General features: G+C 39.1%; 3 protein-coding genes across 12 annotated transcripts in view; 2 read left to right on the top strand and 1 right to left on the bottom strand.

The window, feature by feature from the left end:
• The window catches only part of LOC143688252 (myosin-8), a 31304-nt gene extending 20317 nt beyond the window's left edge, over positions 1 to 10987 (top strand). Inside the window, exons 22-39 of the mRNA XM_077165990.1 lie at positions 1012 to 1254; positions 1347 to 1523; positions 1601 to 1746; positions 1830 to 1920; positions 2017 to 2406; positions 2674 to 2800; positions 3118 to 3236; positions 3355 to 3551; positions 4652 to 4835; positions 4919 to 5084; positions 5183 to 5307; positions 6254 to 6562; positions 7227 to 7430; positions 8420 to 8545; positions 8636 to 8806; positions 8972 to 9076; positions 9633 to 9728; positions 10824 to 10987. Of these exons, the coding sequence (XP_077022105.1) occupies positions 1012 to 1254; positions 1347 to 1523; positions 1601 to 1746; positions 1830 to 1920; positions 2017 to 2406; positions 2674 to 2800; positions 3118 to 3236; positions 3355 to 3551; positions 4652 to 4835; positions 4919 to 5084; positions 5183 to 5307; positions 6254 to 6562; positions 7227 to 7430; positions 8420 to 8545; positions 8636 to 8806; positions 8972 to 9076; positions 9633 to 9728; positions 10824 to 10973 (3126 nt within the window). The 3' untranslated portion in view covers positions 10974 to 10987. The remainder of the gene's footprint in view (positions 1 to 1011; positions 1255 to 1346; positions 1524 to 1600; positions 1747 to 1829; positions 1921 to 2016; positions 2407 to 2673; positions 2801 to 3117; positions 3237 to 3354; positions 3552 to 4651; positions 4836 to 4918; positions 5085 to 5182; positions 5308 to 6253; positions 6563 to 7226; positions 7431 to 8419; positions 8546 to 8635; positions 8807 to 8971; positions 9077 to 9632; positions 9729 to 10823) is intronic.
• The window catches only part of LOC143688250 (uncharacterized), a 298694-nt gene that overhangs the window by 255337 nt on the left and 17105 nt on the right, over positions 1 to 26252 (bottom strand). For 3 of the 9 annotated variants that reach the window (XM_077165981.1, XM_077165988.1, XM_077165989.1), the window contains exons 1-2: positions 18559 to 18635; positions 17568 to 17804 (exon numbers count right to left, since the gene is read on the bottom strand). The exons of 1 other annotated variant lie outside the window; for it this stretch is intronic. The gene's annotated coding sequence lies outside the window, so the exon portion shown is untranslated. Of the gene's footprint in view, positions 1 to 13261; positions 13298 to 17567; positions 17805 to 18558; positions 18636 to 26252 lie in introns of those variants that run through there. 5 more of the 9 variants (XR_013177902.1, XM_077165983.1, XM_077165982.1 and 2 more) reach the window with 3 other exon arrangements.
• Positions 18622 to 26252, top strand: part of LOC143688249 (myosin-13-like) — a 69138-nt gene continuing 61507 nt past the window's right edge. For both annotated transcript variants that reach the window (XM_077165979.1, XM_077165978.1), the window contains exon 1: positions 18622 to 18667. The gene's annotated coding sequence lies outside the window, so the exon portion shown is untranslated. The remainder of the gene's footprint in view (positions 18668 to 26252) is intronic.

The raw sequence follows: 26252 nt of genomic DNA, 5'->3' as shown, positions 1-26252 counted from the left end.
GTAACTTAAAAGAAGTTCTTCATTGCAGAGGAATCTAATACGGTAGCGACTGAACTGATTTCTATTTGAGTCCTCTAATTAGTCATTTATAAAAACTTTACTGAGGGGGTGCAAGGGTAGTTCAGTGATAGAATTCTCGCCATTCATGCAGGAGACCTGGGTTCGATTCCAGGTCCATAAACTTCCCAAAAAACAAACAAGCAAAACAAACAAAAACAACAAATGGTGTTGAAATAATGGGATTCCCACAAGGAAAAATATAATGAAATGTGACCCCACCACAGAGCATACAAAACAAATTTTTTACTGAGCTATACGATTTCTCAGAATTGTATGTTCTAATACATTCTAAAATTAATTTGGAGATTAATAGATAATCCTGTAAATGGGAATGGAAATTTTGGACAATCACAGCACTGCTTGCAGACTATCAGGAAGATATGAGTGTATAAAAATGCTGAATAGACATGTGTTCACAGGTACAAAATTATTTAAGCCTTTTTTTCTTTTTCTTTTCTATAATTAATCTAATCCAGCAACTAGTTATTTGAGGGAGTTAGGAAATAGCCAAAACTAAAACTAAACCTATTCAACAAAACAAAAATCTTTGGATTGCTCTTAGCAATCATTTATTCCAATACGCTTACTTATATAAGAGGAACTTGAGAATGAGAGAAGTAAAGCAATTTACTCATGGTTAGACATTTGGAAGCAATATTAGGACAGGATTACAAGCTTCCTTTTGCCCAATCTAGAAGTCTTTCCACTCTTCTACATCCTACCTTTTTTAATTGCCAAAGGCTGCAATCCAATCATTTTCCAAATAGGTTGCTTCTAAAGCTATAACCTCACTTCTCTTCTAATTGGCTGCATTTTCCCAGGCCATTAGGCTTAATTTTCTATGCATATCAAAAAATTCATCCGAATTTGATAAACACTACTATTTTGTGCAAAAAGCAAGTTCAGAATAAGTAACCAACTCTCTAAATATCTTAATAACTCTCTCCACAGGAAGCTGACGCCTTGGCTGATGCAGAGGAAAGGTGTGAGCAATTGATCAAAAACAAAATCCAGCTCGAGGCCAAAATCAAGGAGGTGACCGAGAGAGCTGAGGATGAGGAAGAGATCAATGCTGAGCTGACAGCCAAGAAGAGGAAACTGGAGGATGAATGTTCAGAGCTCAAGAAAGACATAGATGACCTTGAGCTGACACTGGCCAAGGTTGAAAAGGAGAAACATGCCACAGAGAACAAGGTAGGAATTATATTTTGCTGTACTATATAGAGGTTCTGCCATCCAATTAAGCTGTTTTAGAGTGGCAATCACCTTTTAATTTACCTTTCTAGGTGAAAAACCTCACAGAAGAGATGGCAGGCCTGGATGAAACCATAGCAAAGCTGACCAAGGAGAAGAAGGCCCTCCAAGAGGCCCACCAGCAGACCCTGGATGACCTGCAGGCAGAAGAGGACAAAGTGAACACCCTGACCAAAGCTAAAGCCAAATTGGAACAGCAAGTGGATGATGTAAGTGTATTTTAAATATCCTTTTGAAACATTTTTAAAACTCTTTCCATTTTTAATTTATTTTACTTTCTCATTAGCTCGAAGGGTCTCTGGAGCAAGAAAAGAAACTTCGAATGGATCTAGAAAGAGCAAAAAGGAAACTGGAGGGTGACCTAAAATTGGCCCATGAGTCCACAATGGATGTAGAAAATGACAAACAGCAACTTGATGAAAAACTGAAAAAGTAGGAGCTTTGGAAAAAAGTTCTATGTGATAACATCCTTCAATTAACATGGGTGTTAATTTGTATTATTCTTCTGTCTAAAGGAAAGAATTTGAAATCAACAATCTGATAAGCAAAATTGAAGATGAACAAGCAATAGAAATTCAACTACAGAAGAAGATCAAGGAATTGCAGGTGAGTCATCTTATCTCCATCTTTCCCACGTACCAACAACAACAAAAAAACTGAAATTGCCCTGAATTACTCTTATTATTGACTTAACACTCCCAGGCCCGCATTGAGGAACTGGAGGAGGAAATCGAGGCAGAACGGGCCTCTCGGGCCAAAGCAGAGAAGCAGCGCTCCGACCTCTCCCGGGAGCTGGAGGAGATCAGCGAGCGGCTGGAAGAAGCTGGCGGGGCGACCTCTGCCCAGATTGAGATGAACAAGAAGCGGGAGGCCGAGTTCCAGAAAATGCGCCGGGACCTGGAGGAGGCCACGCTGCAGCATGAAGCCACGGCGGCCACCCTGAGGAAGAAGCACGCGGACAGCGTGGCTGAGCTGGGGGAGCAGATCGACAACCTGCAGAGGGTCAAGCAGAAACTGGAGAAGGAGAAGAGTGAAATGAAGATGGAGATTGATGACCTCAGCAGTAATGCAGAGGCTGTCTCCAAAGCCAAGGTACCCAATATTGTGTCTGAATGACCCAGCCATATGATTTCAAAATCCACCTTAAGCAAGTGTCTGTACCACTGGAATAAGTGACCAGTATAGGGACATTATGCCTTCATGATGCTTGAATTCTGGTGTGATTCATAGAACTAATGCCGTAACTTTCTACTTAAATCTGACATAAATTTATTCAATCTAAAAATATTTTAAGAATCGTTTCAGCTTTTTTTTTTTTAACTGCATTCCTGTCATCTGTCATTGCCATGTGAACCATAGGGAAATCTTGAAAAAATGTGCCGTACACTAGAGGATCAAGTGAGTGAACTTAAAGCTAAGGAGGAAGAGCAGCAGCGGGTAATCAATGATCTGACAACTCAGAGATCACGCTTACAGACAGAAGCAGGTAAAGACATCTTCTCTGGGTCCTGTAATCATGTGCTAGAGAAAGATGACTTAAAGGGTTTTGAATAAAGAACAACAGTTCCATTTTAGAGGGAGACCAACTTACAGAATGTGGTGAGCAGGTCAGAAAGAAAAAAATAAAAATGAATGAACAGACTAATTTCCTTGTTATAACCCTATGACAATTTTGCCTTTTAATCTTCAGTTATAATCCATTTTATAACAATATTCATAAGGACTAAGGCATATATTTAATAAAGGTAAGCTTAAGACTTAGTTCTTTATGCCATTAATTTCTTCTTTTACTTCTATTCTTAGGCGAATATTCCCGGCAATTAGATGAGAAAGATGCTTTAGTCTCCCAGCTTTCAAGGAGTAAACAAGCATCTACTCAGCAGATTGAGGAGCTGAAACATCAGCTAGAGGAAGAAATGAAAGTAAGTTTGACCAAAGATCTCCTTGGATGATCAACTCTGAAGGTGTCCACATAAGTTCTACTTGGAATGTGTAAGTTAAATCAGTGAATTTAAAGTTACTGAACTGGTGCTTCCACAGGCCAAGAACGCCCTGGCCCACGCCCTTCAGTCCTCTCGCCATGACTGTGACCTGCTACGGGAGCAGTTCGAGGAGGAGCAGGAAGGCAAAGCTGAGCTGCAGAGGGCGCTGTCCAAAGCCAACAGTGAGGTTGCTCAGTGGAGGACCAAATACGAGACGGACGCCATCCAGCGTACAGAGGAGCTGGAGGAGGCCAAGTATGAGCAGTGAATCTCTGGAGGAGGAAAGAGACCTGGTCTCTTAGTTACCAAATGCAGCATCTGGGATGTTGAGAATGAAACATCATCATCATCATACAAACTAACATTTATTACGTCCATATTTTGGGTCCAGTACTTTGTATATATTGGCTCATTAAGCTTTCAAAACAACATTTATGTTGGAATTATTATTTTTATCCCATTTTACAAGTAAAGAAATTGACTCTGCAAGAGACTAAGTATCTAACCCAGTGTCACATGGCTAATGAATATTATAGCTGGGATTAGAACTAGACATTCTTAATCCAGAGCCCTCTTTCTTCAGCAGAGCAGTAAGCATACCTTTCCCTAAAACTCATGCTTGAGTCTATGAAACTAAGCATAATGGCCAGGATTGGTTTAAATAAAGTAAATTCTTAGTTTGTATACAGACAAAAGGAGACCTTTAAGTGATTCTTCTCAGACATTAGGGTTAAGCACTTCTTTGTAATGCAAGGATGTACACTTAGCATGAAATTGGAATGAAACAAAAAGTAGATAAGGAAGGAAAAAAAAAGTAACTCTGCCTTTGCTTAGCCTGCATGAATTACCCAGATTCATCTATTCTTTTTTTTTTTTCTGGTGAAATTGTCCAAATTTATATGCTTACAGGCTATTCTTCTAAGAGAAAAGTATATAAAATAAAATGTAAAGTCTGAGAAATCAAAAGAATATACTCAGTTCATATTTTTCAAATACAATATCTAGCTAGCCTCAAATCCTTTTTGGAGTGAGACAGAATATAAAAATCAATTGGCTACTCACCCTCCACAACCCTACTCCATCAGAGGTCCTGAAAATCCTGAATTAATGCAGTAAGAAACAAGTAATGGCAGTAGCAACAGAGGCTTCTAAGGATTCCATAGTATAAAGGACTTGCATTCAACTGTTCACCACCTTAGACTTTTTTGTACAGTTTATCAATCTAGAAAGAAGTTTTAGCACTCACAGTTTTGAAAAACCCGTTACACCATTACAGAAATGGGACTATGAAAAGGAGGTTATCACTTTGCTTCTGCTCTTGCACACTCTCCTTGACTGCCTGGTCAACTTTACAGGAAGAAGCTGGCCCAGCGTCTGCAGGAAGCTGAGGAACATGTAGAAGCTGTGAACGCCAAATGTGCTTCCCTTGAAAAGACGAAGCAGCGGCTCCAGAATGAGGTGGAGGACCTCATGCTGGACGTGGAAAGATCTAATGCTGCCTGTGCAACTCTTGATAAGAAGCAAAGGAATTTTGATAAGGTGACTGAGCCCATTTAAATTTTATATTTTACTTGGTCTCCATTTCTCTTTGCATAGGCTGATGATTTGCTGGCTTTTTTCAGGTGCTATCAGATTGGAAACAGAAGTATGAAGAAACTCAGGCTGAACTTGAGGCTTCCCAGAAAGAAACCCGTTCTCTCAGCACTGAGCTGTTCAAGGTGAAGAATGCTTATGAGGAATCCCTTGACCAGCTGGAAACACTAAAAAGAGAAAACAAGAACTTGCAGCGTGAGTCCTCTTTAACTACTACATGCCACATAGACCTGGCAGAACCTCTCCTTTCTGCCACCTGTCTGACCACTTCTCCCTTGTCTGTTCACTAACAGAAGAGATTTCCGACCTCACTGAGCAGATTGCTGAAGGAGGGAAGCAAATTCATGAATTGGAGAAAATAAAGAAGCAAGTGGAACAAGAGAAATGTGATATTCAAGCTGCCTTAGAGGAAGCAGAGGTATAGATTATTATGTTGAGGAATAATAGCTAAGACAAACATCAGTGAAAACACTCAAAGAGGGAAATGGTACTGTGAAATGGATACACTATCAAGGAGCTGGTGAAAATTTAAACCGGGAGAACCTTTATGGAGGCAATTTGGCAATAATTATCAAAAGCCTTAAAAATGGAAACACTTTGACACATCACTACTATTTTTAAGACTCCAAATAACCTTAAGTGGAGGCAAAGCTTAAGCACATACCCAATCCCACAACACTAAGATATTATCAAGTATTTGATCTATATTGAGTTGATTTTTGCATCCATACGATAGAACTTCATATAGCCATTAAATGTTTCCCCATTAATCATGGGACATGTTTATGACAGCAACTTTTCAAAGCAAGACATAAATTTACATTATAATTCCTATTACATAAAAATATGTAAATAAGAAAAAAGTCTAGGAAAAAAAATGCACCACATTAAAATACTTATTGCCGAGTGGGAGTATAAAAAGGAAGTTTTTCTTTTTGTTTTTATGTATTGCCCCAACAGTATACAAAGACTATGTATTATATAATCAGAAAAAAAAATACATGCTTTAAAACTGAGCATTTCTACACCAAGAATTAAGATATCACACCTGAACATTTTAATTTATAAAACAGATTGAGAGTTCATGTTAACTTCACGTTTAAGGATTCATCATATAACTTTGTTACTAATATGAGCAATGTTTGTATAGAACATTATACTTTACAAAGCACTTTTATTAAAGAGCCACCCTATATAATACGTGCTTGAATAAACAAAAAAATGATTTACCTAGCAAGTTCCTGGAACTATTCTATCTGCTTTGAAAAATTCAGCAAACTGACATTAATCAGAATATGGCTCAGAGGGAATATCCCAAATATTCAAGTTATTTTCCATTATTAATTGATCATTGTTTTGTGAAGGCATCTCTTGAACATGAAGAAGGAAAGATCTTGCGCATCCAGCTTGAGCTCAACCAAGTCAAGGCTGAAGTTGATAGGAAAATTGCCGAAAAAGATGAGGAAATTGATCAACTGAAAAGAAACCACATCAGAGTCATAGAAACTATGCAGAGCACACTGGATGCTGAGATCAGAAGCAAAAATGATGCTCTAAGAGTCAAGAAGAAGATGGAAGGAGATCTGAATGAAATGGAAATCCAGCTGAACCATGCCAACCGCCTGGCTGCAGAGAGCTTGAGGAACTACAGGAACACACAAGGCATCCTGAAGGTGAAGGGGTCAGACTAATTTCTTGGACAAATCAGGAAAGTTACCTTTCTTCCATTCCCCAAATATCTTCTTCTTAAACCATCTATTCTTCTTTTAACAAGTCATACAGCTGATATTATAGCAGCAACTAAAGTAAATACATATAAAACATAATATTATAAAGGAAAAATCTCAATGAACCTAGTTTCATTTTCCAGGTAAGGAAAACAGAAGCCCGGAGGTTAAGGTATGATAGGAAAGAAAGTACACAGATTTTGGTATCAGACACACCTGAAGATGGGTCCTAGTTTTGTTATTTACTAGCTGTACGATCCTAGCAAGTTATTTAGCCTCTCAGAATTTCTGTTTCTTCTTCTGTAAAGTAAGAATGAAACTACCTACCTCACTAGGCTCCTGTGGGGATCAAATGAGATAACAAAAGTCAAGTACTTGGTAGACCCTATGGAAAATGCCCCATAAATGATAGACTTTAGTGATTTGCACACAAACAAATATCCAGTTGATGACAGAAGGAGAACAGGAATTCACACATCTCCTGATAACTCTTACACCCTAAGTCGGTGACATCACCATTCTCATTCAAATGCCAGGCAAGTCATTACCTGGTCCTGACCACCAGTCACACCACCTTCACAGTGCCTACGCCATTTTTCTCATTGAACAGGAAACTCAGCTCCACCTGGACGACGCCCTCAGGGGCCAGGAGGACCTGAAGGAGCAGCTGGCGATCGTGGAGCGCAGAGCCAACCTGCTGCAGGCTGAGATGGAGGAGCTGCAGGCCTCTCTGGAGCAGACGGAGAGGAGCAGGAAGATGGCAGAGCAGGAGCTCCTGGATGCCAGCGAGCGCGTCCAGCTCCTCCACACCCAGGTGAGATCCTCACATCGGACAAGTACGAGGAAATTAAGTGAGGGAATCAGGATTATGATAGAAAAAAACTCCATTTTTGTAAATATATGAATATAAATAAGGATGGGAATATGCTCAAAAATAGTAATTGTACACTTTTTGGGTGATAACATTATAGGTAATCTTTTGTGTATGCCAATTTGTCCTTTTTCCTATTTTCTACAAAAATAAAGGAGGAGTATTACTCTTTTATTTTAAAATAGGGTTTTGCCCGTTAGATTATTTTGAAAACTAAGATGTGGGAATAAGCCTGTGTAAAATTACCTGCTGACTCTAATATCTGAAAATGTCCCATGCAGTGTTTCTCATCAAGGACAAAAAAAGGCATTTTCAACAGGCCAAGGCTTTCTGTGCCTTGCAGGCCTGTCATATCCCCTAGCCATTTTGAGAGAACTGGTGGTAGAGTGGTGAGCACAGCTGCCTCCCTAACCATTTTGACAACTAAAAACATTTACCCTCAAAGATTTCCAAATATCCACTGGTGCAGTATTGCTTCCTTTTGAGAACCACTGGGTTGAAATTTCAAGAAAATGCTTTCATAAGACAAATTCAGTATTTCCAAGGGAGCAAACCATGACAGAGAACAGATTTTTTCTGATTGGGAAACTCCCAGTGACAGGCACTCACAAAAAGAATCTATTCTTTTCTATTTCCAACTTTTAATAGAATACCAGTGATATCAGGGTAAAATATAATTAACAGAGCAACTGATTAATTTCTACAAACACAAACATTTTTAAACCTCAGAAGCTCTTATGTGTAAGTCAAATGGTAATTGGGGTCAAGGATTCCAAAATTGTAAATGACTAATATTTTGCATTGAACACATATTTGAAGTTTAGTGAAATGCTGCCATCAGTTTGCTTGTGAATGTTAACAAGTAAGACATCTGTAGAATCACAAGAGGTCAAACTTTCACATTGTAAATTTCTAGTGCTTATTTTCAACAGAACACCGGTCTGATCAGTACTAAGAAGAAATTGGAAAATGACGTTTCACAACTCCAGAGCGAAGTGGAAGAAGTAATTCAAGAATCACACAATGCAGAAGAGAAGGCCAAAAAGGCCATCACTGATGTGAGCGAGATGAGCATTTATCTTACTGATATATATGTGCTACGTGTCATCACCAGGTTTCATTATTTTCTTGGTCTATTTGGTAAACAGGCGGCCATGATGGCTGAGGAGCTGAAGAAGGAGCAGGACACCAGCGCCCACCTGGAGCGGATGAAGAAGAACCTGGAGCAGACGGTGAAGGACCTGCAGAACCGCCTGGACGAGGCTGAGCAGCTGGCCCTCAAGGGCGGGAAGAAGCAGATCCAGAAACTGGAGGCCAGGGTGCGTTATCTCAGTCTCTTTGAATCTGGAAAGGGATAATGGGTATAACCTCTGCCCTTCTCTCCTGCTACATCTGGCCCTGCAACACCCACCCAATACCTTTAACAGATCCTGGACTAGTTAACAGCCCCATAACTGACTGTATACGTATCATTTGGGTCGCAGGTACGTGAGCTTGAAGGAGAAGTTGAAAATGAACAGAAACGAAATGCTGAGGCTGTTAAAGGTTTACGGAAACATGAGAGAAGAGTAAAGGAACTCACTTACCAGGTAAGGGAACAGCTTCCTATAACATCCAATGTCCTGCTCAGAGATAAACTGAAAACCTGGGGACTATTTATATGACATTCACAAATAGAAACACATTAACTTGGTAAAAATCAGGGCAAATGACATGGTTGCTTACCACAGACCTATACTAAGCTAAGATTAGGGAGGCCTTTGGAATATTGCGTAAGGGGAAACAGCAATGGGTTTTAAACGCAAATACATTGGCTATTGGTCCTAATTTGGCCTCTCTTGCTTTCTGAACTTGGGTAAGTTCTCAACACTCTAACCCTGAGTTTCCTCACTTGGAACAACAGGAATAACAGGCTCTACTTTCCGTGGTAGGGAAGTGAGGATAGAGAAGATGTGAATAATTATATACAGGCTAGCACAGACAGGACATTTAACAAGAGAAACTACTATTAATATTATGAGAGAGGCATCAGAGCTAATCATGTTTCCCCAGATCCACCTGCCATCACAACAAAGTCACTAATTTCATCACCTCTAGTAAGCTTATTTCTTTGGATTGAATAAAGGTCATTTTTCAACCTTTCAGACTGAGGAAGACCGCAAGAATGTTCTCAGGCTGCAGGATCTGGTGGATAAATTGCAGGCGAAAGTAAAATCGTACAAGAGACAAGCTGAGGAGGCTGTAAGTGTCTTTAAGCCCTTGAGGAAAGAAACAAACTTCTTTGGGGATTATAAAAAGGTATTAAAAGAGGTGTTAATGAGGCGCAAGGAAACAAATACAAAAACACCATTTACATTTTAAGAAAGATACTTTTACAGCTATGTACTTAACCCCCAAATCCAATACAAGAGTAAGACTTTAAGAAGAGATATTCCTATTATTAAGCAATTGGTATGGAGGAAGAAAGTTTCAAATAGAAACTTATTGATAGCTGCAAAAAAATATGGTCGAACTTCTAACTAACACCATGATCACTATTCTTCCCCTTCTAGAAATGCATAAAATCAAATGTTCTCAAAATCCCAACATAAATCTTTTATCCCAACTGACTCGTTTGCCATTTCCATTGTCACCTATCAGGGCTCCTCTCTCTGCATTTGCCATAGCTACTGTAAAGACATGTTGGAAGATTCTCCTGCTATACTTCTTCTGGTTGTCCCCTTGTTCTTTCAGATACAATGGGGCAAGTAGGAAGTAGGCAGGAAGGAAGGAAAAAAAGAAGAAAGGGAGAGGCACAGATACTAATAAGTCAGAGCAATAGAGGCAGATTTTCTCTGTAGACAACTTTTTCTCTTATTCTGTACACAAAAGTCAAAATATATGGCAAAAAAAAAGTTTAACAGGAATGCTTGCCTGCAATGCCAGAGGACCCGGGTTCGATTCCCGGTGCCTGCCCATGTTAAAAAAAAAAAAAAAAAGTTTAAGTGGGATTTCCCAGCGTTATAATTTGACCTTACATCTTCTTACTAAACTGTATAAAGGTCCATGGGTCTCTATTCCTCCTTCCCACCCAGTCCACAGACAATGAGTAGATTTCACAAATAAATGGTTTTGACATGATAAAGATGTCCCCTCCATTTCAAAACTGCTTCTTCTTTCATTCCTTAAAGTGAAAAACTGTAACTTGAAGTTACAAATTCTGGACAGATTTTAAGTCAGACATTGGCAAACCACCTATAAGAAGCAACTATGTGATCTGAGGAAATAATCCTGCCTGGAATCATGTAAACTGAGAACCACGCATTCTTATCCTCACAATTTTATCTCTATTCTTAGGAAGAACAGTCCAATGCTAACCTTGCCAAGTTCCGGAAGCTCCAACATGAACTGGAAGAGGCCGAGGAGCGGGCTGACATTGCTGAGTCCCAGGTCAACAAATTGCGGGTGAAGAGCCGAGAGGTTCACACAAAAATCAGTGCCGAGTAAACACACCTATCTGATGCTGTCAAGCGGCTGAAGAAACGCACAAAATGTGCTATTTTTGGCCACTTGATTTATAATGTTTATTTTTTCAATGTGAATAAATAGAAACTACAATAAATTTATCAATTAAATCTGACCGCCATTTTTTAAATATTGTCAAAATTAATTTCTCTCAAATACATTTCTCATCTAGCTAGTAATGGCTTTTCAGAGCATTAAATATTTTGTTCCTTCATCACCACCCAACATCCCCTTCTCCCCCCACATACAACAAATATCTTTTGCTAAGCTTATTTCTAGTCATAGCTCTAGATTGTTTCAAATTATTATGGCAAATACTCTCTGAGGCTGCCATCCTGACAGACACATTAGCTTTTGCACTCCACAAATAGTCACTGAGCATGTATGTCAGGCACTTAGCATGTATAAGTCCTATGGTTGCAGCAGTGAACAAAACATCATTCCTGCCCTCTGGGAGCTTATATTCTATAAGGGGAGAAAAGCAATAAACAAATAAGTAACTATGCAAGGTGTCATGATCAGTGTTGATGAAAAATTAAAAAGGGGGAGGCAGGTACTACCTTGTAGAAAGTAGTCAGAAAAAGCCTCTCCAGTAATTCAACATTTTAGCAAAGACCTAAAGGAAGAAAGAGAGTGAGCCAAGTGAATAAGCCAAGGTCAGAGCATTTCCAGGACAGAAGGAACAACATAAACTGCAAAGGCCCTGAGGCAGGGACAGACTGGAAAATCATCAGAATAGGGAGGAGGTCAGTGAGGCTGGAGGAGAGTAAGCAAGATAGTTACGACATAAGAGAGGAAACAGGAACCAAATCATGTAGGGTCTGGGGCAGGCATTCTAAGGACCTGTGCTTTTACTCATAGTGAGATGGAAAAGCTCTGGAGGGTTTTGAGCAGAGGCGTGACATTAACATACATTTTAAAAGAATTACTCTGACTGCTGTGTAGAGAACAAACCGTAAGGAGGCAAAGGCAGAAACTGTGAGACTACTGCAAAATGAAAGATAAATAACTGACAGACCAGAGAAATAACATTGGAAGGTGATGAGAAATGGTTTGGATTCTGGGCGTACTGTGAAGATAGCAGGCAGGATTTTCTGATGAACTAGATATGGGATGTGAGAGGGTGGCAGAGAAAGAGAGAGAAAACTTAGGAAAGGAGGCACAAAGGAGAACAGAAAGGTTTGGTGGGATCTGACATGTTGAGTTTGGCCGCTCAAAGAGGCAAGGCGGTAGAACAAAATTACAATCCTAATATGATCAACTTCAATCTTTCAAAGTATAAATTGCATAGGCCACAATCTCAGATTATACCCTAAAATTAATAATAAAACTTTAAAACAAAAAGGAAAAATATCAAAATATTCTCCTAAAAAAAATTCTAGTTTTGATCACAGAGGAAATCAAAACTATAAATCACAAAAACATCTAGAAGTAAACAGAAGACAAAATCTTTGTGACCTTGCATTAAGTAAAGATTTCTTATACAGAACACCAAAAGCATGAACCATAAAAAGAAAAATTGACAAATTTGGCTTAAATAAAACTTACATTTTCTGCTCTTTGTAAAACATTGTCAAGAGAATGAAAACATAAGCCACAGACTTAAATTAAAGAAAATATCTGCAAAATATATCCCTGACTAATGACTTGTATCCAGAATATACAAAGAAATCTAAAAATTCAATAAAAAGAAAACAAACAACCCAATTTAAAAAAAACAGGAAAAGATTTAAACAAACATTCACCACAGAAGATATACAGATGATGAACAGGCATAAGAAAAGATGCTCAGCATTATTAGTCATTAGGGAAATGCCAATTAAAACACATTAAGAAACCACTACACACCTATTACACTGGCTAGAGTTACAAGTGTTGGCAAGGAGGTGAACTGGACTTCTCATACCTGAGAACGGTAATGTAAAATGGTACTATCACTTTGAAAAGTTTGGCATTTCCTTCAAAAGTTAAAAAGTTATCTGTATGATCTAGACATTCCATTTCTATGTATTTACCAAAAAAAACGAAACCATATGTCCACATAAAGACGTGAACACAAATATTCATAGCATATTTATTTGTGATAACCAAAAACTAAAAACAACCCAAATGACCAACAACATGTGAATGGATAAACAAATTGTGGCATATCTATACAATGGAACACTACGCTGAAAAGCAATACACTATTAATACATACAGCAACTTGGATGAATCTCAAAATAATTAATCTGGGGTGGGCCACGGTGGTTCAGTGGCAGAGTTCTCACCTGCCATGCCAGAGACCTGGGTTCGATTCCCGGTACCTGCCCATGAAAAAAAAAAAAATTATTCCAGGTGAAGGCAACCAGACCATAAAAAAGAGTACATATTAATTTAGATAAAATTCTAGAACATTCGAACGAATCTACAGTGAAGGGAAGTAGACCAGTGGTTGCCAGGGCACAGGGAGGGAGGGTAAGGAGAATGGTAAAGGGGCAGAAGGAAACTTCCGGAAATGATGAATTTGTTTATTATCTTGACTGTGGTGATGGCTCCACAGGTATATACGTATGGCAAGATTTATCAAATTGCACATTTTAAATATGTTCAGTTTATCATATGTCAGTTACACCTCCATATAGCTATTTTAAAATTTTTCATTGGGAAAAATATACTACAATTACAGAGCTTTGAGGAAATACTAACAATTATAGTACAGTCTATCACTGAAAGTCAAACTAATAAGTTTTTAAGGAACTGCATTAAACCTGTTTATCAATATGAGACAACTGACATCTTTATTATGTTGTCTGCTAATTCATTAACACAATATATCTCTCCATTTATTTAATACATATTTAATAACATGATGATTTAAAACATGATGATTTCTTTCATCAGCATTTTGTCATTCTCAGCATACAATCTTTTAGATTTCCATCTCAGTTTTTTTCCCTTTTACTGAGCATTTGTCAATGGCATTATATTTCAAATTCAGTGTCCAGGAAGTACAATTGATTTTTATATTCATCTTGTATCCTGAAACCTTTCTAAACTCACTTATTAGTTCTAGGAGGTTTTTGTTTGATTTTTTGGGATTTTCCACAATTAATATCTAGTAAAACACCCATTTAAAGTGAATCCAATAACATAAATAAAAAAACAAAAATAATAAAGTGATTCCAAGTTAAAATGAGATCCAAAATTTCATAGTAAAATGTGAGGGGGCTTTATCTTAAAACGAAACTAAAATTATTGAAATAAGGCCTACTTTCAGTTACAGTTCACAAAATTTAGGTTATAACTGCAACTCTCTCCTAAGTCTTAGGACAAAGAATGAATCAATGTGGGAGCTGGGGGGAAAGGGATAGAATTTTCTTATAATCTTAGCATAATATGGCCTCCTTTATGTTTAATTTATGCAATGCAGTCATATGAATGTCATTTTCTTTTTTACAAAAATGTATGATGCGTGTCCCAAGATTAACACTACAAATTTAAGTAAGTTCTTGCATGAACTACTTCAAAGGTATGAATCTTGTGCAACGAGTGTATAGTTTCAGGGTATGGGGGGAAAATACTATTGCATGCTATGGGCTATGTTTAAGAGGAAAACATCAATAGTATCACAGCAATACCAGCGGTACATAAAGAGGGGAGGGACAAGAGTTAGGGGGAGGTATGGATTTTCTATTTGGTGAGGATGTGTTTATTGCTGTCTTTCTCTTGAGAACAATGAAATTATCTAAAATTAATGGACTGTTGACTTTGGACATTATACATGAGGCCCAGCAGATAGAAGCAGCTGAAAGACGCACTGACTGAAAAGCAGATTGGCAAAAGATGATGTATGCATATGATAGAACATTGTGCTGCTACAAAAAGGAACGAAGTTGTGAGGCATGCAGTGATGTGAATGAACATGTGAGACATTTGGTGAGGTGAAATAAGCCAGAAACAAAAGAGCAAATATTGCACTTATAAGAAAATGGGCCTAGATGTAAGCTCTTATAGCAGTCACATTTAGTCTGGAGTAGAAATTTTTACTTCTGGATTTTGAGAGGATGTTTTAAATATGTATAACCTGGTATTTAGAGGTAAGAACAAAGCCAATCAGGTCAGGATTAAGGTAATTCAAAATACTGATGTAAGGAAGATATTTCATGTATTTTAGAATTTCACCTACTATTTGAGACCAAAGGAAAAAAGGTTTCTTTTGTCCAAAATCTGAATTTTCAGTAGTACATAATCTAACCTAACCCATCTGGATAGATCATTTAAACAATCCAAACACAGGGAGCCTAGAATAAGAACGAGAGCCTTTAATCCTGTATAGTTTAACGAAATGCCTGGATACATCCCAGAGTATATTAAGCAGATAATCAAAAAGTATTGGCAAAGTCCCTCAAAGGATGGAAGAAACAATATGGAACTATTAAACTTTACCAATAGAGAAACCCCTGATACTGTGTCAAACACTGGGGACTCCCAAATCAACAGGCCAAGCCCTTGATCTTGAGGCTTACTCTCGTGAAGCTTATGTGCATAGCAGAGAAGCTTAGCCTACTTATAGGTATGCCTAAAAGTCACCTGTAGAGGATCTCTTTTGTTGCTCAGATGTGGCCTCTCTCTCTCTATAAGCCCAACTCTGCAAGTGAAACCACTGCCCTCTCCCCGTATGGGACATGACATTCAGGGTTGAAAGTATCCCTGGTGGTATGGGAAATGACCTGCAGGGATGAGTCTCCCCTGGTACCATGGGATCAACAATGCCATCCTGACCAAAAAGGGAAAAAAAGTGTAACAAATAAGGTGTCAGTGGCTCAGAAAGTTCCAACACAGTCAAGAGGCTACTCTGTAGGTTACTCTTACTCAAGCTCAGTTAGACATTGCAACTGTCATAACCTGCCAAACCTCAACCAAAACCATTCCTGCCAATTCTAAGGAATATCTAGGGCACTTTATAAGATTCTACAAAGGCCCCATGCACTAGGGTAACTTTCCAGAAACCTACAACCTCCAGATGAGTCCTGGACCAGATAAGTCCTGAAATGCAGAGAGGCCAGCCCTTCCAGAACATGAACTAGTTTCATCCCCCTATCCCATATTATTGACAGCCTCTTACAACATGAAAAATTTAGAATGGCCATATCCCAAATACCCCTAAAGAATGAGAAAAAGATCAAAGATGATGGTGGAGTTATACAGAGATCAGATTTAACAAATGAGTATTAGTGTTGAATCAGTATATTGATATTTCTTTTAGTCTCCAGTACCTTAGAGAAGCTAGAAATAAAAACCTAAAATTGAGCAATTGTGACCCATACTAAACTCTGAAATCTGTTCTACAACTAGTTGTTGTGAAGTACTTTTTTTCAATAAATTTTGAAATTTATTGCTTTTTTGCATATATCTTATTTTTTTTTCACAAAAAAAAGAAAAAAAAGGAGGAAGAGTATAATAGAGAAGATAGGATTTAACAAATGAATATGACTGCTGAATCAATATATTAATATTTCTTTTGGTCTCCAGTGTCTTGGAGCAGCTAGAAGAAAAATGAAAAATCATGGAACTGTAACCCATACCAAACTTTAAAATCTGTTGCAAAACTACTTGTTTAAAATGTACTTGGAAATTTATTGCTTTTTTCTATATATGTTATTTTTTCACAGTAAAAAAAGCTAAAAGGAAAAAAATGCATCATGACTTCACTGATATTTTTAAGGGTCTTTCTAATCCTTTGAACCTCAGCTCATTCCTTTAAAGCACCTCTTAGGTCATCATCTTTGTTTTTGGTTCTTCAATTGCTAACTTGTCCAACACTGCTGAATACACATTGGTGAGTAGCTTAGCAAAATTCAAGCAGATTTCTAATACCATTTTCATCGACTTCAGTAAAATCCACAACTTTTACATGATTTGTCATTTCATTTTCCTGTAATTTTGGACTGATTATTGCAGATTTACAATATCCAACAATCAACAAGATCATTAGGATCATTAGTATCTACTTTCCTGCTCCGTCCATTTTTGCAATATCATTCATTACTGTAGGGATCCCAGTAACCCTCTTTGGCAAATCTTAAAACATTCACAGCCTTTTCCCAAAAAGTTCACTTCTATACATTTAATACTCAAAGATACGCATATACATTTATGCACCTATGTTTACTAGAATATTTTAAAGAACAATTAGAGCACCTAAATCCTCAACAATAGAAAATTGGTTAATTATGGGACATTCATAGGAAGGAATACTGTGCAACTAATAAAAACTATAATGTAAAACATGAGAAATGTTCTCATAATGTGTTGGGTTTTTAAAGTAGGGCATAAAACTGTACTAGCAGTATGCTATCCTGATTGTATATGTATTTACGAACACATACAACCATGGAACAAAGGTGTAAACAGATTTAAACCAAAATTTAAGTAGCAAGTATCTCTATCTAGAATTTTCAGAGTTGCTTAAAATTTTCCTGCTTTTATTTTTCAATCTTTATACAATGTGTACTTTACTTTGGAAAAACTTTTAAAGTAAGTTGCCTCTTAAGAAGATTTCATATCCACTTTTCTTCAAAGACAAGGATATACCTGATAACAGGAAGGTGAAGAGGACAGGGTCACTTGATGGATGAGACCATTAGCACAGCTACTAAAAGCTGCTGCCTTTCATCCAAGTTTTCTGTAAGGATTAACATTCCAGAGCCAACACAGCAGCTGTCAGTGAGCAAACTGCCTCCTGGCTGTGGCAGAGGTTTGCTCAGGCACATGTTGCACATACCAGTGTCCCCAGGCTCCCTCACTGGGGACTTCATCAGTCAGATTTTCCTAAGCGGGAAGCAGAAGAATAAGCAGGGGTCAGATGAAAAGAACCTTACTTAACGACGGAATTTACCAGCCTGATTCCACCCTCCTGGCTCCAAGGACCACCAAGATTCTGCTTCCAGAGGCGAGAAGGAAAATAATGTGTCTCCGGTGATAAAGGAGAAAAGCATTTCCCTTGGGGAATAAGCTCATAATAGGTCTTTCCTGAGCTTACAGTAGCCTGACCTTCACAATGAGGTCAGAATATTTTCTCAGTTCCTCCAGAAACTAAGGCTCATGGCTTTTGCTTAGGGAATACTGTACAGTGTAAAAGTTCAAATTATGAGAAATGCATCAAAAGACTAGATGGTAAATAATTTTTTTTTGCACAACAGAATTATAATATTTTCCACTATTCTGATACATAATTCAATTGATAACCCCGAGATCTTAGTATCTGAACTTGTTTTGGCATGATATTTTATATAGGTATAGGTATATGCACTATTAATAGCATCCCTATACATATACAGAAAAACTTCCAATGGGAGGAGGCGAGTTGAGAATTTTCTAAAACTTTCCCCCAGCCCAGTCACGTCAGGGCCCTACATTCTCATTTCCTCTCCAAGCCCAATTTCACACCTTCCCGACCACAAAGTCTCACACAATTACTCTCTGGAATCGCACAGCGTGAATAAATCACGCAGAAGAGCAAGGCTCTTCCCTACCTCACAAACTCCCAAACGCACCCTAACCTCAGGTTCCCACTCGTTCGTACCTCCGCACCGACCCGGCCATGATGAGGCCACTTCCGGCTTTCTCTTCCCTCCGTGGGGCAACTCCCATGATGCCCCTGGGAATGCCGGAAGTGACGCATACTCTCGCAGGTAACGGAAGCTGCGTTTCTTTTTGGTGTCATCGGGCAAAATCCCTCAAAGCCCACCCTGTTGTATTTTCCTATTATCAGTACCGTGACACCTTCCCCATCCGCCAACTAGAGTATAAACTCTTTGAGAGAGCAAATCTTTTTCTCCTCCTATCTGGAACTGTGTCTTCCTAAGCACCTATTGAATAAACAAAGAGCTGATAATAATTCTTTTCATTGGACGGAATGACCAATGCTGAGTAGAAAAGAGCAGGAGAGATCATAGGACCGACGTTCAGCATAGCATGAGAAAGAAATATAGTCGCCTTTATAAGAACAGCTGACATCTAAGAGCCAGAGTCCCCACATTGGCCAAACCCGGCTCCCTCGGCCTCCTCGATCCCTGCACCTTTCCCTGGCTCCCTTTATCCCTGTGGAGGGCTTTTCTTCTGACCGGTTACAGGCACTCTCACCTCCCAGTTTTCCACTTTGTTTCTCCTCTATCTCTACTATCCTCATTTGATATTCTCAAGGCTTGCTCCTCTGCTTCATTCAAGTGTCTGCTCAAGTAATCATCTTTTCAAAGAAACTTCCCCTGATCAACCCGTTTAAATTAAACCCCGAATAGACACTATTTCCTTACCCTGCTTTTTTTTTCTTCAAAGCATTTATCGCTAATTGACATTATGTATCTATTTGTTTGTTGTCTGCTATTTGTTTGTTGTCTGCTTTCACATGCCAGCATAGTAGAATGTAATTTCCAGGAGTGCAGAGGCTTTATCTGTTTTGTTCCCCATCACTTAAAACACTCCCAGCCAAAAGTACTAGATGTTCAATGAATGTTGGATGAATGAACGAGTGCATGTTTACTATGGTGCTAGCTCTGTGTTAAGTGCCATGTTTATGTGGTACAGCTTTGAAATTAGCAGTACCAGGAGTGGATTTTGTCACCCTCCTGATTTGGTGGAACCTCTCAGGCAGGTTCCATCTAGCCCTGTCTTGGTTAGGTTTGGGCGCTTTGCCATCATAACCCCAACAACCTTTCAGGTAAGGGCAGCCTACTTACCCAGGTTTGCCTGGGACTGTCCTGATTTTAAAACTGAAAGTCTCAGGGATCCCGTCAGTCCCAGGCATACCGAGATGGTTGGTCACTCCTCTGTCAGGTATGCAGGCTTCATCTTCCTTGTTTTGTTTCACTTTGTGGGGGAGGGGCTTAGGGCTTAAGATTGTCCTGGGCCATTTGAACAAGAAATTTGCTATACTCATTGGAAGGGATGGGAGGACTGGACAGCAATGGACAGGCTGTAGTGTGGAAGGCCAGAAGCAATCAGTCAGGCCCAAGCTGGGAAAGTCCCCACAACATTGGGGCAGAATGTCCCCAAGAGTTAAACAATAACCAATGTTAGGAAACTGAGAGAACGGGATATGTTTTGGCAACAGCTAACGGCATTTTTCTGCTTCTACGATACACTTGCTTACTAGCAACTGCAAAACCACAACATAATTTTAGCCTTTTTAAGCACACCTTGAAAACCTCTAGGGGCTGCTCTCTGAATCTTCCTTCCTGGAAGTTTCTGAGGCAGTCGCCGGCCAGCTAATAAAGACTCCAAATTGGCTTGCAGTTTTGAATTATGTGGTCTCTCTTTCGGTGCACCCCACAACAGTAGTCAGCTGGTGGGCCACACCAGACAGCAACATGAAAGACGTGAAAGAACAACATAAAGGGTGTTCCAGGGTCCTCTGGCACTGGCAAGGTCTGTGTCTTCTGCAGATAAAGTGCATGGTTTCTAAATCTCAGGCTCTCTTGTCCACATTGTCCCACCCACTTTCCCCTTTCCCAAACGGATGTAACTTCCAAATAGTACCCTGTTACATGTTCATTAATTCATTTGTCACAGGAATCCCATGAGTTAGGTATGGTTATTATCCCCATTTGGCTAATGGGAATACTGAGGCCCAGGGAGGTTGAGCAGCTTGCCCAAAGTTGCACAGCTTATGTGGTAGAAGTCAGAATTTGAAACCCAGCATTCTGACTCTCAAGGTCTGTCCTCAGCTACCCATTATCATGCAGAGTTTAACTCTATAAATACATATTTTGGCGGTACCCAGCAAACACTATATCTTTTAATATTCCAAGGGAAGTAATTAAAAGTAACTGGCCATATTTTCTTAGTGCTAGTGAGGCATTAAGCAGCTAATATAACCAAAACTCAGCTAATAAACAGAAAAGGAAGATAATGGGAGACCCTAACTCCCCCATGCATGCACAGGACTGAATCTCCAGTTTACTAAACAGAGCTAGTTGGTAGAATTTCTTCCCCAAACACAATGTTCCCAGGTCATCCTCAGAGTCTCCCTACGTTGTTTTCAGAGAAGGATACTTGGTTTGTGTGTGTGTAATTCTGAGAAGCATGTGTAATCTTGCAGAATCTTGCAAAGCCAGAAGCAGCTGTCTGGTAGTGAAAAGACAAACTGGACTTGGATTCAAAAGGTGTTTGCTTTAGTTCCCACTCTGCCACTTACTACTGCACAACCAGACAACGTTTCCCAACCTGTCAAATCTATCTCCTCGTTGGGATTTAATGAGAATCTATTTAAATAGTGCTCTTGAAACCCCCCTATAAATATTTTGCTTGGTAAACTTTCAGTTTACAAATGCCAGCAGTGAGAATAAGTTTATGTATTGTATTTGAAAGCGTTCTGAACTTGCCCCCTTGAATTGAGAGTACAAGGGGAAGGGGCGTGTTTTGACCTTTATCACTGGTTAGGTAACCTGTCCAGAACCTCAATTTCTAGTTCTGTAAAGTGTGGGTTAGCTCAGACAATTTTAGGACTCCCTCTAGTTCTAGAATCTAACGTTCTCACTCAAATCTTTGCTTAGGCAATTGAAACATGAATTTGTGTCATTCGCTAATGTACTTGTCCTATAATTTTCACCCAGAAATCTCTGTTACTGGCTGGGAAATGTCTTTCTGTTTTTTGAAATTTCATCTGTTATATAAGCTCTTAGATAGGCTGACTGGTGAGGAATAAACTCTGATCCTGCTATCAACACAATTAATTGCCCTCTCTCCTTAAGTAGCCTTCCGAGGAGTGACCTTGATCAAACTTTTTTCTTAGTCATCTCTTTTTGTCCCCATTACTGTCCTCCTTTACACTGCACTGCCCAGATCTTCATTTTCTCTAAATGTGCCTTATATATTTTGGTGAAGATATTTGCATCTAGGAAAATTAGGACAGTGTTTTCTCCTTAACACCTGCTCACTCCTTAATTGCTTGCCTTCAGTTTCCATCCCACCATCCTACTGACACTGCTGTCAGAGGCAGGGTCATGGCCTGAGTCAATCCAATGGCCTTTTCTCATTTTCTTCAGCTTCTCCATAGTGTTCCTCATTGTAGCCTCTCTCTCGAAAATGTCGCCTCCCTTGACTTCTTTTGCCACTAGCAATAAAGTTCCCTTCACTTTCATGTTGACGAAATGATCTCGTAACAAGGCGAGAGAAAAGTCTCATTCCCAGAACCCTGAGGTTTTGGAGAGATGGTAGATCTGTGGGGTATGAGATATGGGCTATGTCTCTAGTGGGATGGGAAGTGAGACCAATCTGAAGGGCATTTATGAGAAACAGTAGAAGGTTTCCAAAGTTGCTTATAAGGATGGAAGTGGTCTTCTTTACTTGAGAACTTTTATCTTGCTAATTAGCCAGATGAGTAGGGATGCAGGGCTGGGGCAGAGTAAATGGTACCATGTAATAAAGGAGCCATTGAGTACTGGTGGGAGTGGCAGTGGGAGACAGGGAAGGGGAAGAAAAGAAATGAACCACCAACAGCAGTGTGAAGTGGGCTTTGTACAGCAGACATTTCTGATGGAAATTCTGAATAGTTGACTATGGGATATGTGATATAATCTTCTTCTACATCTCCCCTATAAAATCTTCAGTAAAGTCTACATTGCTCATTTATATTTTTGGTGCTAGTGGATTATCTACTGTCAAGTTTGGCACAGACTAAAAACATACTGTTGGACTTGTGCTGGAAACAGACTGTGTGCAGAGATGGCCACAACTAGATGGCATACGTATACACTATCTCATTTGATTCCCACAACATCGTTGGAACTTGAGCAGAAACAGAATTATTTTTCTGACTTTGTGGCTGAGGGGTAAAAATGCCAGAGTTTCTGAGAGGAGAGCTGACTTGCCACAGTCAGAAAATGGCAGAATATAATAATAAACATTCACTTGGCTCTTCTGATTCCAATGAGATCTTGCTGATTCTTAATCAGATATTTGCTTATGTGCAGAATGACCTTTCTTTGACAGTTTTTCTGTCTTCCTTTTCTCCTTCCAGCACCTAAACAGACTTTCTATCACCAAGAGCTCAACCTCTTCTATGGTTTCAACTATCACCTCTGCATAGATGCCCCCCACACACACACACTTTATTTTCAGCGTTGATTTCTCCTTTAAACTTTGAACCCATAACTTTGCCTGCCAGGAGTACATCTCTGCTATCATCTCAATCTCAATATGCATACAAGTGAACTTGTCTTTTCCTCTTCAGTGTTCCCTTTAAGTTGGTTCTCCTGTCCCTAGATTCTCAGGCTGAAATGATGGCAGGATGAAAGAAAAGATTCTTTGATTCCTTTTCCTGCCTCAAATCCATCAGTGATCAAAGTCTTATTGATACTGCTTTCATAGTATCCCTTGAATTTTCTTTCTATTTAGATCTCATGCATACTCTACTTAATTAAGATCCTCTTCATTTCACACCAGGATTATTTCTTTACATCCAACGTAAGTCAAGTTTAATATCTTGAATAGAATTTAATACATTGAAATAATGTGGGGTAGAGTCTCAAAAGCTAAGCCTAGAGCTCACAGACGTCTTAAGTCAGGCCCCAAAACACACTCTTTCACCTCTTGGGGCTTAAAAATTCTCTTCTGTTGTTGTGTCTAAAAGAGGCAGCAAGGGAAAAAAAACTACAAGCATACACAGCACTCTTCTCCTTAAATCCGCAAGGTGGGCTCAGAGAACTCAGAGCACAGCCTTTGTGAAAGCCTGTCTTCACATTGGAGCTATGGAGTATTTTAACACAGACATGCATTAGCAGAGGCATCTAGGGGTTAATTCTCAACATCTAATTGCCCTCACACTCCACAAGTCATCAGAGCCTGTAAAAGCATCTGCTTTCATCTCTCCAAGATTTATTCAATAGTTACTGAATGGTTCTAAGCCCCAAGTTTCTCCCCACTCCATTATATCCTATCATCAGTCTCAGATTCATATATACCATACACGTATATATAAGTGATATATATGTGTGTATGTATACAGTATATAACGTATGTGTGTATACATACATACATACATACATACATATATATATATATATATACACACACACACACATATATATACTCACCTTTCTACTCACAAACCTAAAAAGGCTCCCCAACAATCTCAGAATAATGTCCTACCTCCTTCACTTTTCACTGGACACTTGTCACAAATAAGACCCAGCCCACTTTTCCAGCTTCACACCCATTACATTACACCCTTCCCAATCGTCTACTGCAGCCAAGCTCAGCCTGTTGAACATCACAGAAAACATGCTTAGGGAAGTCGTGTTCCTAAAGCATGATCCCTCAGTTTTCTAAGCCTAGAATGCCCCCCACCCCGTCCCTCTCACCCATACAAAGGTCCCCTCCTTTAAGAGAAAGGAGAGGAGAGAAGAAAGAGCATAGCTCTGGAAGCAGAAACCCTGGATTTCAATTGTGGTTCTATTACCTACTAGCTGAGGGGCCTTTTGGCCAAACACTCAACCCCCTGAGGCCTCAGTTTCTCCATGTGGACAGTGAGGATAATAATACATAAACAGTATACATCTTCAGGGTTATAGAGAAAATTAAGCATAATGAAACACTTAAAGATAAAAAAATTGGAAACTACTACAGAAAGATTATTATTTCCACAGTCACCATTCCCCTCCAGATATCCACCCCCCAAGCAATATAATTATCCCTGATCACAACTCTGACAATATTTTGTATATCAATACACTTCATAGTTCTAAACTATTTAGCACATCGTCTAATCCATTGTGCATCCTACTCATTTTCTGGCATTTAATTTATTCTTGGGAAAGGGATTTATCCTTTTAATGCATATGTACTCTCTTCTCATCTACACTGTCAACTCTTTGAGGGGTACGTCCTCTATCTCATATCCCTATTCCCATTCCCAGCACAGAGCCCCATACTGTGTAGACCATCCATGATGTGTTTCCAAAGTGAGAGGTCATAGGCATGGATGCTAGAGCCAGAGAGGGTTTGAATCCCATATCTGCCCCTTACTAGTTGTATGGTCTTGGGAAGGTTACTTAAACTCTATGCTCAATTTCTTTCACTGTAAAATGGGAATGATATTGGCATTTACCTCATAGAACTATTATGAAGCTTCAGTGAGCCAATATGGATGGATAAAGTCAGGTACATAGTAAGCGCTTAATAAATGTTAACTATTACTGTTAAGTGAAACTGAGAGCTCGATTTCATTCTTTTCTGCTTTATCCTCTTGCAACCCAGATTCACTCCACAAATCTTCTAGATTCCATCACTCACCAGAACAAATATTTACCGAGCATCTACAATACATAAAAAGCTGTACTTTCAATAAACGCAGCTGTTTTATGTCTGGTATCTCTCGATTGCTTGCTTTCGGGCCTAATGATGCTAAAACATAGGGAAATTTTCTACATGGGTTACATCCTTCAGCCTGCTCTTCTTGTTTCCTAAATCAGGGAACAAGATAATGTTTCAGCGTCAAACCACTTCAGGATATTCCAGGCACAAAATTCTCATTTCTTTGCTGAAAGCCTTCTCAAAACCATACTATGCTAATATTTACAGCTAATCTCTAAGAGCAGGGAAGAGACTTTGCTGCATTTTCAAAACTCACTTAACCATTTATTTCATGGAATTTCTCTCGGAATCATGGTTCTGTTAAATCTGCTTTGGAAAATGCTCTGTGTAAGTCCTATTCCTTTCTATTTCTGTGCCCACAGATTGGTTTTGACTAATGCAACTTGTCCTTTAGACATGACCCCACCTACACAAGACTCTTCCCATGGAAGGATTGAATAGAAAACTTTGATTCAGCCAACAGTAGTCATATAAAATGTAACAGATCATACTGTATTGCTGTAAATGGCTCTAATTTCTACATGTGTGGTTGCTTCAACATAGTCAAACATCATTTACATTTCAGGAAAAAAAGGCCCTAAGCAACCATATGAGTTGTCACAAAGACCATGCATTTTCATTGAAACCCCCTAAGCTTCAACTCACAGTTTATTTACTCTCACTTCAGCCTGAACTTAACTTTTTAATCTGTTTCCCAATCTTTAGCAGATTAGAAAAAGCAAAGCCAAGCTGGTAGAGGTAACTCTACTAACCACAGAAAGGAATTACATCTGAGAGGCTGGCCATGAAGGGGAAACACATAAAACTAAAAAGTAGAAACAAAAATTCATAGCACTCTAGGGCAAGGCAAAACTTATTAAGAATCTAATATTCCTAATGACTCGTTACATCACCTCCCAGAACCCC

This window comes from Tamandua tetradactyla, chromosome 6 (assembly GCF_023851605.1).
Source record: "Tamandua tetradactyla isolate mTamTet1 chromosome 6, mTamTet1.pri, whole genome shotgun sequence".
NCBI lineage: Eukaryota > Metazoa > Chordata > Mammalia > Pilosa > Myrmecophagidae > Tamandua > Tamandua tetradactyla.
Note: the sequence above shows the minus strand (reverse complement) of the source record. Positions and strands in the feature narration are given on the sequence as shown.